This window comes from Peromyscus eremicus, chromosome 4, assembly GCF_949786415.1.
Source record: "Peromyscus eremicus chromosome 4, PerEre_H2_v1, whole genome shotgun sequence".
NCBI classification, from domain to species: Eukaryota; Metazoa; Chordata; class Mammalia; order Rodentia; family Cricetidae; genus Peromyscus; species Peromyscus eremicus.
In genome coordinates, this window is record NC_081419.1 from 8,787,181 (window position 1) to 8,799,685 (window position 12,505).

Here is a 12,505-nt window from a genome sequence, read left to right on the forward strand (position 1 = left end):
TTAATGAATCATTTAACTTTCTTTACTCAATATTCCACTCAGAAAGATAAATCCAAAAATGCAACCTCTTATACTGACCAACGTAACTAAGTACAAATGAAGTAAGTCAATGGTGTACCTCATTAGCATGCTGCGGTGTATGTCAGTAAAACAAGCCCTCCCGCCCCAGCCCTGGCCCCTGGCAAACAGAGATAAATGATTGTGCACTGCGTGATGATACCTTTAGGTGAGAACTTTGGTTCATGCAGTTGGCTGCCACAGACGTTGCACCCAAACCCCGCAGCCCTGGCACCCAAAGTCGGTCAGCGATGGAAGCTCTTGGTGTCAGCCGTGCTCCTTCCACAAGACCAGGTGAATACTGTGGTCAGGCATGCTGGTGGCGAAGACCAAGCCCGTGTCATTGTGCCCATCCAGTCCGTTCAGCCAAGACGCTTCCCCTGCCAGGAAGCTGGAGCCCCGCTTTGATTTCCTGTACTCTGGCAGAGGCCAGCGGCTAATTAGGCTCTCTGTCCTCAAGTCCATGATGTACAGGTAGTGGTTGTCAAACAGCAGGGCAAAGACATCTCCAAAGCCAAGCAAGGCCAAGTTCGCTACTTCAGGTGTCTTGATGACCCTACAAGAAGGAGAGTCGGGATCAGGAAGCAGAAGGTAGCTTTGCTGTCGACACTTAAACTCCTAAGCAGATTTAGAGCTAGTGAGAAGTTTTGATACAAAGGAAACTGAGTCAGGAGTGGTGGTAGATGCCTTCAATCCCAGGCAGAGGAGGTGGATCTCTGAGTTCGAGGCCAGCCTGGTCTACAGAGTGACGTCTAAGACAACCAGGGCTACACAAGAAACCCTGTCTTAAGGGGGGAAAAAACATCTTCTAGGATAATATTCTATGAGACTAGTAAAACAGTCAAAAATTGCTGGTCCTTGGTGTGAAAACTAGACCAGAGCATGGACTAACCTGGACTGAAAATGGAAAAAAAACTGGAATATTCAAGAACAGCATTTATCTAGTCAAACACTCCATCTGGTCACTGATATTTTTGTACATAATAAAAAAGTGAAAGAAAAAAAATTGTATTTTATTAGTTTGTTTAATGGTTGGGAGTTAAGCCCAAAGCCTCATACAAACTAGGCAGATGTCTGCCGCTGAGACACCCAGCCCTGTAATGGCTATTGCCCGTCAGTCTTCCCTCGTCTGGTCAGTCATTCCATGACTTTGGTTTAATGTTTCTGCTGCTTCCCAGTGCACATCATTATGCTTGATTCACAGGTAGGTGTTCAAACACAAGATTCATATAAGAGACCAAAAGGAAATTGGGGGCGGGGCGTGGTAGACCCAGTACCCTCAATTCAAAACAGGATGTCTGTGGAAACTAGGTTGTGAAGAGTTAGTTGTTAAGATTAAAATACAATGTTGCAGAATGCAGAATAGACTACAGGACCTGACAGGCATGCAGGGTTCTAATTCTGACCGTAGTTTCGGAAGTGCAACTAGAAATCCATCCCTACTGGCAGTTTGGGCCCCGGTTGTTGAAGATTACAGACTCTCCAGCTAAAGTACAACATGCTGCCATTTGTTCTCTCCCTCTCTCCCTCCCCCTTTTTCTCTTTCTCTCACTAGTTAGCCTCAAAACTAGAAAGGGGGCAGTGGTGGCGCACGCCTTTAATCCCAGCACTTGGGAGCAGAGACAGGAGGATTTCTGTGAGTTCGAGGCCAGCCTGGTGAGTTCCAGGAAAGGCGCAAAGCTACACAGAGAAACCCTGTCTCAAGAAAAAAACAAAACAAAAAAAACAAAAAACAAAACAAAAAACCAACCCCCCCCCCCAAAAAAAAAAAAAAAACCTAGAAAGGTCCTAGGAACTGAGGCTATAGGATTTGTGCTAGGTTTTCAAAAAAGGTCTCTTGTGTGTTTGGAGGTGGAAAAAGGCAGAGATAAAATTGTCTCCTTTCAACTTTAAACCTAGCACTTCCTACCAGCAAACAATCATTCAGGTTCATTACTTAAAGCTAGTATGTCCACACTCTAAAACATCAACGGAACTTTGCTGTAGGACTCTAGGGACCCCATTCTGGGTAGGAAGCACTGACACAAGGACTCAGTGCCTAGGTCAGAGGACAACTTGTAGCAGTCAGCCCTCTCCTTCCACCTTCTGGGTGGGAATCCAACTCATGTGGGCAGGCTTGGTAGAAAGCGCCGTTACTCACTCTGCTCTCACGGATTCTTTGTTTTTGTTTTTTGAGACAGGTACTCAAATAGCTGAGCTTCAAATTCACTGTGTAGCTAAGGTTATTACTCTGAACTCCAGATTCTCCTGCTTCCACCTCTCAAGTTATGAGAGGACAGCACTTGTGGTGCCCTTGGCTTCTCAGTACATTAAGCTGATGCCCACTGGGCAATACAGTCATGGCTGGATGAATGCTGGACTAGGAGATGTGGAATATAGGGCCCTTACATTTTTAGGCTGCTTTTATCCTTTTCTCAAAGCGTGATCACCCTAGAAACGATTCTGACAGCTCTGAAACCTAGCTAATTATTCCATGACTCAGACGCAAAGAGGCTGTAGCTGAGACCAGAGAGCCGGAGCTCATCATAGTCATAGTCACAGGATTATAATCAGATCCTATATAAGCTGACCTTGAATGTATTTGTCATAATAAAAACACTGACAACAGTATTCAGTTTTTTCTATTCTATTTTTTATTCTCTTCAGTGTTTCCTGAATTATGCTATAAAACACTAATTGAATTGTTAATAGGTGTACAGTACAGGAGACTAAACAAATTCAAACAGTCCTTAATAAAGGACTTCTGAGTTATTACTAATAAAGATTTGTCAGCTCCTGGACTAGGTCCTCACCACAAGCATTTAGCATTTCATTTATAAATGAGAAAACTGAGGCACAGAATTGAGAAATTTAGACAAAAAACACACAGACCATAGGAGATGATACAGATCTTTGGCATGAGAGGTGCCAAAGATCCTAAGACTTTGGTGCCTAAATTCAAGTCTTTTATCAAAATAAATTCTCTAATTTATCATACAGTACTCAAACATGCCAACATAAACTTCTAGTTCCTAGGAAGGGTTAACAGTATTCAGTGGGGCACAAAATTGTCATTGAAACTCTTATATAAAATTTCTTTGGAAGGAAGTGAATCATAGTTTAACTAGTCACTAGTCAACAGAAGGCAACTTACTGACTAGACTCCACTGGGAGTCAGGACCAAATAACAATGCATAAGTTCAACTGACGATGAAGTCAAACTTAACATATTAGACCTGAAGGAGGTTGGAAAGGTCTTCTCATCTACATCTCTCATTTTCCAGAAAAAGGTTTTGAATCCTGAAAGGGAAGAAGGGGCTCATGATTCAGAGTAAGGGAGGGATTAGAACCTTGATCTTTAGGTTTCAGCATATGACACTTTCACATGCTTCTAAAACATTTGCCTGAGTGCATTATTTAATATATACAACCCCGTTGTTAACTGATGTAGTACTTCCCAAAAGAAGACCTTCTCTTTACATTACTGAACCATACAGACTTTCAAAGGCAGAGCACATGGCCCAAGGAAACATTACCTGAGAATATCATAACTGGCAAAGTCCCACTGGTACAGACCAAGCGCTGAACTACAGACAATGTATTTTCCATCAAAATGAAGTCTTGGTTGCAGGCAGATACTTCTATCCTCAGAGACGGACAAGGTCTTTAAGCACTTACAGTTGATTTCTCTCCCAATTGGCCAAATCTACAAAAAAAGAAAAAAGAAGGGAAGATGATTGATCCTATTACTAAAGAAAAGCTAGTGCTTATACATCATGGCTTGAAGAGAAAAAAGTAGCATCTGCTAACAGACACAAAGGAAATACAGGGTCAAGACTCCTTGTCTAGTCAAGAGTCACAGGTTTAAGTCCTGATTTTATGTGATCATAGGTAAAATAGTTAACCTCTCTGAACGATGATAATGCCTACCACAAAGGTGGTTTAAAAATGCAATAAAAACAGTATCAGCTGGGCAGTGGTGATACACACCTTTAATACCAGCACTTAGGAGGTCTTTTGAGTTCGAGGCCAGCCTGGTCTACAGAGTGAGTTCCAGGACAGCCAGGGCCTTTATACAGAGAAACTCTGTCTCAAAAAACAAAAAACAAACAAACAAAAAACAAAAACATGAATGTCTTGTAAATTCTTAAAAGAAATCAATGTTTCTTTTTATAGTTTAGATCTAAGAACTGAAGAAGGTAGGAGGTATGAGCCTTAAAAGAAGAGTCTTACTGCTTAGGATGCTGAGGCAGGAGGACTGCAAGTTTGAGGTCAATCTGGGCTATGTGGCTGAGCCCTTTCAAAATATAAAATCAAATAAACAGTAAGAATGTGTGGAAAACAATTTTCAGTGCTTCCTCCTTTGTGTGTACACAGGTGTGAGTTGATGTGGAAGCCAGAGGTTGATGTTGGTGTCCTCCTCAAATACTCTCTACCCTAGGGTCTCTCACAGAATTGCAGCGCATCGATTTGGCTACATTAGCTGGCCAGCAAGTCCCAAAGATCCTCTTTCTCTCTCTTTTTTGGTTTTTCAAGACAGGGTTTCTCTGTGTAGCCCTGGCTGTCTTGGATCTCATTTTGTAGACCAGGCTGGCTTTGAACTTAAGAGATCTGCTTGTCCCTCCCTCCCAAGTGCTGGGATTAAAAACATGTGCCACCATCACCTGGCTAAGGTGTATGTGTTATCTGCATACTTATATGTGTATTTATTTATTTACTTTTCAACCCAGGGATCCTCTTATATCTGCCTCCTCACACTGGGATTACAGGTGTGCACCACCATTCCTGGCCTTTTTTTTTTTTTTTTTTTTTTTTTTTTTGGTTTTTCGAGACAGGGTTTCTCTGTGTAGCTTTGTGCCTTTCCTGGAACTCACTCTGTAGTCCAGGCTGGCCTCGAACTCACAGAGATCCGCCTGCCTCTGCCTCTCGAGTGCTGGGATTAAAGGCATGAACCATCACCGCCCGGCTGATTCCTGGCCTTTTTAATGGGTGCTGGAGATCTAAACTCAGGTACTGACTCTCACCAGCCTCCTGGATGTCTTTGTTTACAAACCACAGAACCTGCCTGGCATATGAGGGATGAGTCATACCATTTCCAATGGGTATAATGACTTGGACTAAGATCTCCCTTGCAATCATCTCCCTTTGTCATACCTTTCTAGTTTTCTTTATATGCTATTTCTTCTTTGATGAAATAAATTATGGAGGGAGAAGACTTACCTTGATTTCATATTTGTCTGCACTTAAGAGGATGTAGTCTCCAGGACTGTGCAAGAGAGACTTGACTTTACACTTCTGCAAAACCACCTAAAAGCATAAACATCTACATTATACAAAAAACTTAACACTCTGTTCCTATACTATTGTTTTAAAATTAAAATAGGAAAATGAGCTGGAAATGATATGATATGCTAGAACATATAATATGGAACTCTATTATTAGGTTAATTCTTAACATTTTTCCTACAACCAGATTCTGTTACTGGCTGTATCTCAATGTCCAGTATTGGGAGCATTCACTCTTATTTTTAGTTTGGAAGTGCTAACAGGATTAATTTTTAAAATTGTAAAGTGCACACTTAGGGTATAGTTCAGTGGTGAAATACTTGCCTACCATACACAAGGTTCCAATTTGACCCTCAATACTGCATTATCTTTATTATTACTGCTGTTATTACATATAGACACAGATACACACACACACACACACACACACACACACACACACGATGTGACTTAAATGTGGTAGTGCATGCCTTTAATCCCAGCACATGGAAGGAAAAAACATACAGATCTCTGTGAAAACAAGGCCAGCATGGTTTACACAGTGAGTCCATGTCAACCAGGGCTACCTAAAAAGACCCAGTCCTTAAAAATTATAAACTCATTAACAAGGAGCATAAACTGTGCACACAGATATAGATGGACACAGTCTGTTTTCAGGAGCATGTGCACCACAAAGGAAAATCGCCAGGCTCAGAATAAGAACCTGCAGTCTGTCTCTGAGATCTGCTAACTGCAGCCCTGGAGAAGACCGCACAGCCGGAATGCTGCTCCTTAGTGCTGGAGACTGAACCCAGAGCTTCCCACATGCGAAGTTAGCACCTTTCCACGGCACTGTACCCCAGACTCACTGCTTCTCAGTTTACTCATTTGTAAGATAGAAGGTAAAGTGCCTTACTTCATATAAATAGTGAAGATGAAACAGAACCATGCAAATAATAGTAACAGGAAAAGACAAAATTTCACAGTGCTTGGAGTCTTCTGTTACTATTAGGTCCTAGTAATCTTTAAATAGATCAGCACAACCATTCAGAAACCTGAGATATAGAAGCAACTAGACCAGGCAGACCTGCTAGCAGGCATCAGGTACCTCTGCTCAATGCTGCCCCAACATCTTATTTAATGTGCATAAGAATTTAGCAGATGACAGAGTTCAGGTCATGAACAGAGGAGGAACTTGTGCACATCACGGATATAATCCTGAGCCCACATCCACTAGGGTTGCCTATGATATATAACTTCACTGTTCAATAAGTGAATGTGCCCAGCAGTTACCTATCTTCTCACAAACCACCCGATCTTTACTTTTACCTATTCAGAAAAAGTTTTAGATTGCCCACCCAATCTAAAACCTGGCAGGCCTTTCTGAGTCTTCTTTCTGTCCTACAATGAATGAGTAACTTTAAGTGACTTTATATTAAAGATAGATCCGTCATGCATTGCCACACAAATCAAAGCCATTGCATCTTTTGCTTAGGCTAAACCTAACTGGGCATCTTGTAGACATGTTTATCTATCTCTAATCTCTCAGCTTTCCACATTCAAATTGTGTTTATCATACACAAATCACATCAGACCTTAAACCATAACTTCCAATAGTTTTCATAATACATTTCTAGTATCTACAAACCTTACTATGGCCCATTAACTCTTCATGAGGCCAGCTTTCATCTCTACAGCATGGCCGCATTGGCCTTCTTCAAGTTTTCCTATCCTGGAGCACATGCATATATAAACTACACTTTCTCCTTCATAGAAGTAATTTGCAATTAGACAGCACTTATTTATGAAATTACTTAGTAACCATTTCTATGAGATTAAAATCCATCAGATCAGGCTAAGGTCTATTTTGTTTACTTCTACATCCCTAGCCTCTTGGAAAAAGAGTATAATAAGCTCAAGAAATGTGTCTGCAGAACATATCTATCACTAATACTACATTTGAAACACAATTTTGTTTTGAAAATACGTTACAATATTCTGTTAACCCATTTTTCTTCTTTGCTCTCCTTATATTTTTGTCATGGTGGTGCTTGATCTTAGGACCTTGACCACTGAGCTACACCCAGCCCCTCCCTCTCTCATTTTGCAAACACTGCACTTTTTTGTTGTTGGTGATGGTGGTTTTGTTTAGTCATTGCTCTTTTTTTGCTATCTGTAGTCTTGAGTATCAAACCCGGAGCCTCATGCTAGGCAAGCACTCTACCACTGAGCTAGTTTGCAACACTTACTTTTCAGGGGTTTCTGGTTTGTTTTTGAGACAGGATTTCTCTGTGTAGCCCTGGCTGTCCTGGAACTCACTCTGGCTTTGAACTCAGAGATCCTCTTGCCTTTGCCTTCCATGTTTGTGCTGGGAGTAAAGGCGTGTGCCACTACAACCCTAACACTTACTTTTCAAAATGAAAATTACAGTTCTGAAGGTATCTTTCTTTATGTAGCCCAAGCTGCTGGCCTTGTACTCAAGGTACTTCTGCCTCAGCCTTTTAAGTGCTAGGATTATAGATATGTACCACTACACCCAGATAATCTAAGCGGCTCTTACATGCTGGTCACTATGGTATACCACCATGCTCTTTGAGTGCATTTGTTCTGCTATGATTCATCTACAATATACCCAAGGTCTACCATCCTCCATTCCCCACCAGTGAGGAGCTAGACACCAGGGACATTCCCTGGTCTTCCTACCTTGGTGACCCATTCAGTATGCCCAGTGAGTGTGTTCAGGCATGTCCCAGCAGATAAAGCCCATACTTTCACAGCGAAGTCTGCAGAGCCACTCACCAAAATATCCAGTTCATCACTGTAGTCCACACTGAACACTAGTGCACACAACACAATCCAAGTTAAAACACTTTACTGTCAACAGTAAAAACAGTCATAACTTGTTACCTAACCAGAGCACATTAAGAATTGAACTATTCGGGGCGGGAGAGATGGCTCAGCGGTTAAGAGCACTGACTGCTCTTCCAGAGGTCCTGAGGTTCAATTCCCACAACCACATGGTGGCTCACAGCCTCCTGTAATGAGATCTGGTACCCTCTTCTGGCCTGCAAGGACACATGCAGGCAGAATACTGTATACATAATAAATAAATCTTAAAAAGAAAAAAAAAAGAATATTAAAAAAAAATTGAACTATTCAACCAGCAATTTTATGATACAAAGAAAATCTATTTCAAAACTGTTATTATTTTTGGTTTTTCGAGACAGGGTTTCTCTGTGTAGCTTTGGAGTCTGTCTTGGAACTCACTCTGTAGACCAGACTGGCCTCGAACTCACAGAGATCCGCCTGGCTCTGCCTTCCGAGTGCTGGGATTAAAACTGTTGTTATTATGGTTTATCCTAAGGTTGAGAAAGCCTTGAGCTAACACACTCTTGTGTCAACTTCAGTGGGATGGAAATAATGGCATCTCTTCTTAGGGCTGCCTGCTTGGCACTACAGACATTTTATCTATTTATGGGAAAACACCGGCACAGGCCAGGCATCCCTTCTAAGACCTGCAGTGTGAAGAAAACAATCTGCAGAACAATACTCAGGCTCCAGAAAGGCCATGGCAGAGAAAAACAAGGATCTCAGAGGTCAGACTTAGTCAGTCTACAGTGTCTAAATTTCTTCAAGTTGTACACCTAGTAACTCATTAGTTCAGGACATTCAGTGAATGTTCACCAGACTCAAAAGGACACTGGGAACCTAGAGATGAAGATGCTGGCCCGCCCTTCAGGAAACTGTGAGGGACAAGGTTTTTTGTTTTAAAGAGGTTACTCTTGCTAGAGCAACACTGAAGAGGATGACTGCTCTGCCAGGGCTATCAGAGAGGAATTCAGAAGATGAAATCTCGGAGAGTGGACTGCACAGAGCTTATTAAGAAAACAGTACTACAGGCAGGGGACAGGAAGGCATGGATTAAAAGGCACAGCAGTGTCAAGAAACAGCAGCTGAACATTTAGAGCAGGACCTCTAAAACTGGTAAGGAATGAAATCACCTAGAAGCTGGTATCCCTGTGCCATGTAGTATACTCTGTTTAGTGAATGGGGTCCATACTAGACTTCTTTTTTGTTTGTTTTTTGAGGCTGGTTTCTCGTGTCGCCCTGGCTGTGGAACTCACTCTGTAGACCAGAATGGCCCCAAACTCAGAGATCTGCCTGCCTCTGCCCCCTGCCCCAAGTGCTGGGATTAAAGCTGTGCGCCACCACGCCCAGCTATAAACTTCTAAAACAAATAGATGAGAGATTAATTTTTTTTTTTAAATATATAAGGATAGTTGAGGGGGGTTGTTTAGCAGCAGAAGAGCTAGGTTTAAAGAAATACGAAGTACCAGGTACAATGTAAGGAACTCGGGATGTAAGAGTAAACAAGATAGGCAGAATCCCTGACCCATAGAGCTTAGGATCAGGAGGTGAAGTAGTTACTATGATTACGTGCATGACAGGAGTGTTCTCCTCTGTTCATAAATACAACATTCCAGAACAGAAAATTCTTTCCTGTTAGTCCTAGGATGTTCCTTGTTTTCCTCACTTAGCAGCCAAGTACTAACTGGATGCACTCTGTAGATAGAATCTGTGAACTACCTTTTGCCCAAGGGTTTTTCAGCTCTAAATAAATAAATGGAGTGGTCTGAATGTCTAAGTGTGACAGTATGGAGTCCACTAAAAGCAAATGTGACCGACTGTGCAGAAAGAAAAATAAACTGGGAGAGGACAGCTACTCCTTCCTGTATACAGGTATATAAAAGAGTGTTTTGAAGGCTAAGGAAAAGGAAACTTGTGGAAAACATTCCAAATACAAGTAACTGAAACGGAGGTAAATAGCTGCAGTGGTTGAGAAAGGAGAGAAAACCACAGGTGCAAGCAAGCCAGCCAGCCAGAAACAAACAACTTAAAAAGTAGGGGACTCTTGATCTTAAAGGGCATGGCTAAAGTATTTAAAAAGACCCTCGAAAAAGAAGAACCCACCCGCCCCCGTGTGCCCCCGGAAATGCTGTGTCCTGGCTCCGGAACTCCATTCCCAGCAGGCCACGGTGTTGTCAAAGGAGCCTGTCACAAGCTTCTGTTCATCAAACTTCACAGCTGCACAAGTGTGGGTCTGGATGCCGTAAACACACTGCCCTGTGCTTACATCCCACAGCTTTGCAGACAAGTCATCTGACCCTTGAAGAGAAAAACCAAGAAGGTTAGTGTGACCTAGACACCCTAAAGGAGAATCAGTCCCCCTAAAGAGGCTCTCCATAGTCCCCTCTGGAGTGCTAAGAAAACCAAAGCACAGACAGAAAAATGTAATTTGTTGGGCCTCAAAATGGCATTAAATATACTAGGACAGAACCCAAGCTTCTTTTTCCCTTGATCTTCTGGGCTATAGAAGGATAGTAAAGCATCTCTTTATGCTTCCACTTGCAGCATTTCATATCTCTGGCTATTAGAACTTTCAGATTTGACCTATGGCTGCAGGTTTACACTGACATGCTTGTCCACTCACTACCCAACAGTCCTGAATAAATAAGGACACTGACTAGGAAAGCACAGTCCATTCTAAGACAGGATAAAGGTAAGCCTCAGGTCACTGGGTAGGTAACTTTTACAAAAGCTAAATGGTAATTTCTTAAGCCATCTTGAAAAATGTCAAGGAACCTCAATGAATACTAGGGATAAATCACCTGCAGACATTCACATCAGCTCACAAAGAGCTTAAGTCTGGAGGAAAAAGTTGGTTTTGTTGCTGCCTGTAGGAAATGGAGGAAGCCCTGAGTGTGTAAACTTCTGAATGAATGTGTTTTGTTTTTGAGACAGGGTTTCTCTGTGTAACAAACCTGGCTGTCCTGGAACTTACTCTGTAGACCAGGCTGACCTCGAACTCACTGAGATCCTCCTGCCTCTGTTTCTACTGAGATTAAAGGTACACACTACCACTGCCTGTTTGTGTATTTTGACATGAGCAAGGTCTGTCAATGATTCCAAGACCAGTTGGCCCATGGTAAATTGGCAAAACCATTAAACAGGCTAAAAGGGATGGCAAAGCTGTCCCTTGGGAAAATGAGTGTTTACAAATGACTGAACCAATATGTACGGAGACTGAGAACTGCAGCTTCCTCCTCCCGCCTGTTCAGTCAGAGACTGGCTGTCTAAGACATCTCTTGCCGAGACCAAGTAACCCTCCCACTCTGCTGCACCTAATAAACACACTGAGGTTCTGTGTTACTGTTGTTAGAGAACCCCACCTGATCCCAGCTTCACTGTGTGTCTGTTCTTTATTCAGGGTTTCAGCCCCAAGTCACACGGAACACAGCATGGCCTCTGATGAAGAGGTTATACTAATCATGGTGGTAATTCAGGACTGAGCTTTCATTAAGTCTGCAATCCCAATTATTAAATTTGTTCTCAAAATTTACTTTTAGAGGCTCAACACAAGCCATTTTGGGAAACACTAAATAACAGTTATTCTGACCAGGAGGACATTGTATTCTAGGGAAAGCACCAACAAGTTGATTTTTCAAAGGCTGAAATGATTAAACAAAACCAGCCACAAAATCTCCCTGTCATGGGCTGGAGAGATGGCTCCGAGGTTCAGAGCAAATACTATCCTTGCAGAGGACCTGGGTTCAATTCCCAACGCCCACATGGTTGCTCGCAACCATCTGTAACTCCAATTCCAGGGGATCTGACACCCTCATCTGGCTTCCAAGGGCACTAAGCACACATGTATAGACATACATGCAGGCAAAACACCTGTACACAATAAAAAGACCCACCTTTAGTCAAGATCTAGTGTTTCAGAGGATGGCTAAATAACCATCACTTGCAAAAGACTGTGTGGGCAAACTTCCGTATGGACAGACTCCAAGGGTACTGAAATGAAGGTTGCCTTACTGTCACCTAGCTATTTAGGTCTCTGTTTCCCTCACTATAAAATGAGAGGCAGGGTTTGCTGATGGTTTGCAATGGACACTTTTAGAGTCACCAAGGGATCTTTATTGGAACACATGGTGCACTGAGAACACAGCTCAGTGGCAGAACACTTGCCTAGCAGGTGCAAGGTGATTATGAGTTCTACCCCAACACACAGAAAATGAAGAAATGAGCATACAAAGACAAATCCCACACAAACAGGAAGCTAAAGCATTCTAAGTTTAGAGTTGGGGGACTAAAACCATGTAATCTTAAAAAGGTTGTCAGGTAATTCTCCATCATCAGT

At 42.3% G+C, this 12,505-nt stretch overlaps 1 protein-coding gene across 3 annotated transcripts in view; it reads right to left on the minus strand.

Annotated features, from left to right (window-relative positions):
* Positions 1–12,505, minus strand: part of Fbxw2 (F-box and WD repeat domain containing 2) — a 27,501-nt gene continuing 14,996 nt past the window's right edge. For 2 of the 3 annotated variants that reach the window (XM_059260142.1, XM_059260143.1), the window contains 5 exons: positions 10,273–10,467; positions 8,005–8,138; positions 5,257–5,343; positions 3,573–3,742; positions 1–613 (listed from right to left, as the gene is read on the minus strand). In XM_059260142.1, coding sequence (XP_059116125.1) covers positions 325–613; positions 3,573–3,742; positions 5,257–5,343; positions 8,005–8,138; positions 10,273–10,467 — 875 coding nt within the window. In that variant the 3' untranslated portion in view covers positions 1–324. Of the gene's footprint in view, positions 614–3,190; positions 3,337–3,572; positions 3,743–5,256; positions 5,344–8,004; positions 8,139–10,272; positions 10,468–12,505 lie in introns of all 3 variants that reach the window. The other variant, XR_009378691.1, reaches the window with a different exon arrangement.